Source organism: Oratosquilla oratoria, chromosome 30 (assembly GCF_046742065.1).
Source record: "Oratosquilla oratoria isolate Oo_2021 chromosome 30, ASM4674206v1, whole genome shotgun sequence".
Lineage (NCBI taxonomy): Eukaryota > Metazoa > Arthropoda > Malacostraca > Stomatopoda > Squillidae > Oratosquilla > Oratosquilla oratoria.
Window position 1 is genome coordinate 29242893 of NC_134806.1, and position 2500 is coordinate 29245392.

Genomic DNA, 2500 nt, shown 5'->3' on the forward strand with positions numbered 1-2500 from the left:
TCCTCTCTCTTCTCTCTCTCTCTCACATGCTTCTGGTTCTCTCACTCCCCTCTCTTTCCTCTCTCAGTACTCTCTCGCACTCTTTCTTCTCTCTATCTTTCTCACTCTCTCTCTCTTCCTCTCTTCCTCTCTCTCTCTCTCTCCCTCCTCTCTCTTCTTCTGCTCCTCTCTCTTCTCTTCATCTCTCTCTCGTCTCTCTCTCTCCTCTCTCTTTTTCCCTCTGTTTCTCTTCTCTCTCCTCTCACTTTTTATCTCTCTTCTCTCCTCTCTCTCTTCTCCTCTCTCTCTCTCTCTTGTCTCTCTCTCTTCTCTCCACTCTCTCTCTCTATCTTCTCATCTCTTTTCTATCTCTCTTCTTCCCTCTGTTTTCTCTCTTTTTCTCTCTCTCTTCTTCCTCTCTCTCTCTTTCTCTCTTTCTCTCTCAGCCCGTACTCTGTCTCGATCTCCTAATCCTCTTCTCTCTCTCTCTCGTCTTTCCCACTCTTCTTTCTTCTTCGTCTCTTTATTTCTATCTCCGTGTGCCCTCTATCCTTCTCACTTTCTCTGTTACTCTCTCCTCCTCTCTTCTTCTGTGATTCTTCTCACTCTTTGTTTCTTGAGTCTTACCTTCTCTCCAACTCTCTCTCTCTCCATCTCTCTCCTCCCTCTCTCTCTCTTTTCTCTCCCTCGTCTTCGCCTTTCTCTCTTCTCTTGACCTCTCGTCTCTTCTCTTTTTTCTCTCTCCTCTCTTCCTCGGTCTTCTCTTCTCGTCCTCTAGTCGCGCTTCCAGCTTGGTGTCCCCTCGCCCATTCCCTCTTTTCTCTCTCTCTTCTCGTCTCAGTATCTCTGTCTTGCCATATTCTCTTCATTCCTCCTTTTTCTTCACTTCTCTGCATCTGTTCATCTCTCTTTATCTGTTCTCTGTCTCTCGTCTTTCTATTATTTTCTTTTTCTCTCTCTTTTTTCGGCGGTGTGTTCTTTCTCTCTAACACTCTCTCTCTCTCTCTCTTTCTTTTTCTTTACTCTTCTCTCTTCCCTTATTCTCTCTTTTTCTCAACTTCTCTTCTCTCTCCTTTCTCTCTTAAATTTTCTATTCCCTCTTTTTTCTACTCTTCTCTCTCTTTCTCTCTAACTCTCCCTCTCTCTCTCACTTGTCTCTTTTCTCTCCTCATTTGTCTTTCTCTCCATCTCCGAAGTCCTTTTCTCTCTTCTCTCTCTCATCTCCTTCTCTCTCCTTTATCATCTATCTTCTTTTATAATTCTCTCTTTTTCTCTCTTCTCTCTCCTCTTTCTCTCGTCTCCCTCTCCTCTCTCTCTCTCTGCTCTCTCTCTCCCTCTCTCTCTCTCTCTCGGTCTCTCGTTCCCCCTCTCTTTCTCTCCCTCTCCCTCCTCTCTCTCTCTCTTTCTCCTCTCTCCCCTCTTCCCCTTTCTCTTTCCTCCCTTTTTTTCTATCCCTCTTTTCTTTCCTCTTTCTCCCACACATTTTTCTCTCTCCCCCTCTCCAGCTTATCTCTCTCTCTCTCTATCTATCTCTCCTCTTTCTTCCCCCCACTCTCTCTTCACTCTGTTTTCTCTCCACCTGTCTTTCTATTTTATCTCTTCTTTTTCTACCTTCTCTCTATTTTTCTTCCTTTCCACCGCTACTTTTTCTCTGTCTATGTATCTCTATCTCTGTATGTAATGTTGCGTTTTCGACGATGTATTAAAAACAGAAGCTAATTCTTGCAGAGTAATAGCGAGGTTGATTACCGCCTAAAGTCTATGTCAAGGTGTTAGTGGCCACACTCTCATCTTAATTGACCAAACTAACGACTGTTTCAAAGAACGGAGGCTGTATTTACTCACCTTGGGCCGAAAGCGTCCACATCTGCGTGGCTGCTTTCTGTCGGCGCTGGGGAAGCTGCTGAATTCAACGTAGTCGCTGTCGCTTTCATGTGTGCAACTGCAGGGGGGCCAGTCAGTCGACGAGTTTGTCGACAAGTTCGTGTCACGGCCGGACGTGGCAAGGGGAATAGAAGAAGGGTAAAAGGCACAATTAATACGCTCTATTTATGTTGAAATTGAATTATCACGCTCGATTACTGGTCTATCAGCGAGAGCAAATGCAATTGTAAAGCGTTACCGGATCTTCCCCCAGATATGTTGTCTATATTCCTAGGATAATCGCTTCCACCATTTCTTTGCTTTGTTCTTAATTTATTTTTTTCGAATAAATCATACTAGCTAACAAGTTTTTGGAAATAAATAACAATAGCGCTTTTGATGTTTGAGTTAATAACTTGTACACCACTCACCTGTGGGCGCCATGTTTGTCGTTATGATTTTTACCAAATAACTTTGGTCTCACTTTTATTTCTCATTGCCATTCCATAATTTTAAGGTAAAAGATCTGACGAACATGAATTATTTTTCTCACTGTAAGGCAATTTTCCTAATACCACGTTTTGATGTGAAGGACTACCATTTTCGTCGTCCTTATAAATGTCGATAAATTGTTTCCAAATGTGAACACATTATTTTC

The 2500-nt window shown here is 42.9% G+C and overlaps 1 protein-coding gene across 3 annotated transcripts in view; it reads right to left on the minus strand.

Moving 5' to 3' along the window:
• LOC143041068 (suppressor of lurcher protein 1-like) overlaps window positions 1-2500 on the minus strand; it is a 678774-nt gene that overhangs the window by 8471 nt on the left and 667803 nt on the right. For all 3 annotated transcript variants that reach the window (XM_076212727.1, XM_076212725.1, XM_076212726.1), the window contains exon 7: window positions 1825-1921. In XM_076212727.1, the coding sequence (XP_076068842.1) occupies window positions 1825-1921 (97 nt within the window). The remainder of the gene's footprint in view (window positions 1-1824; window positions 1922-2500) is intronic.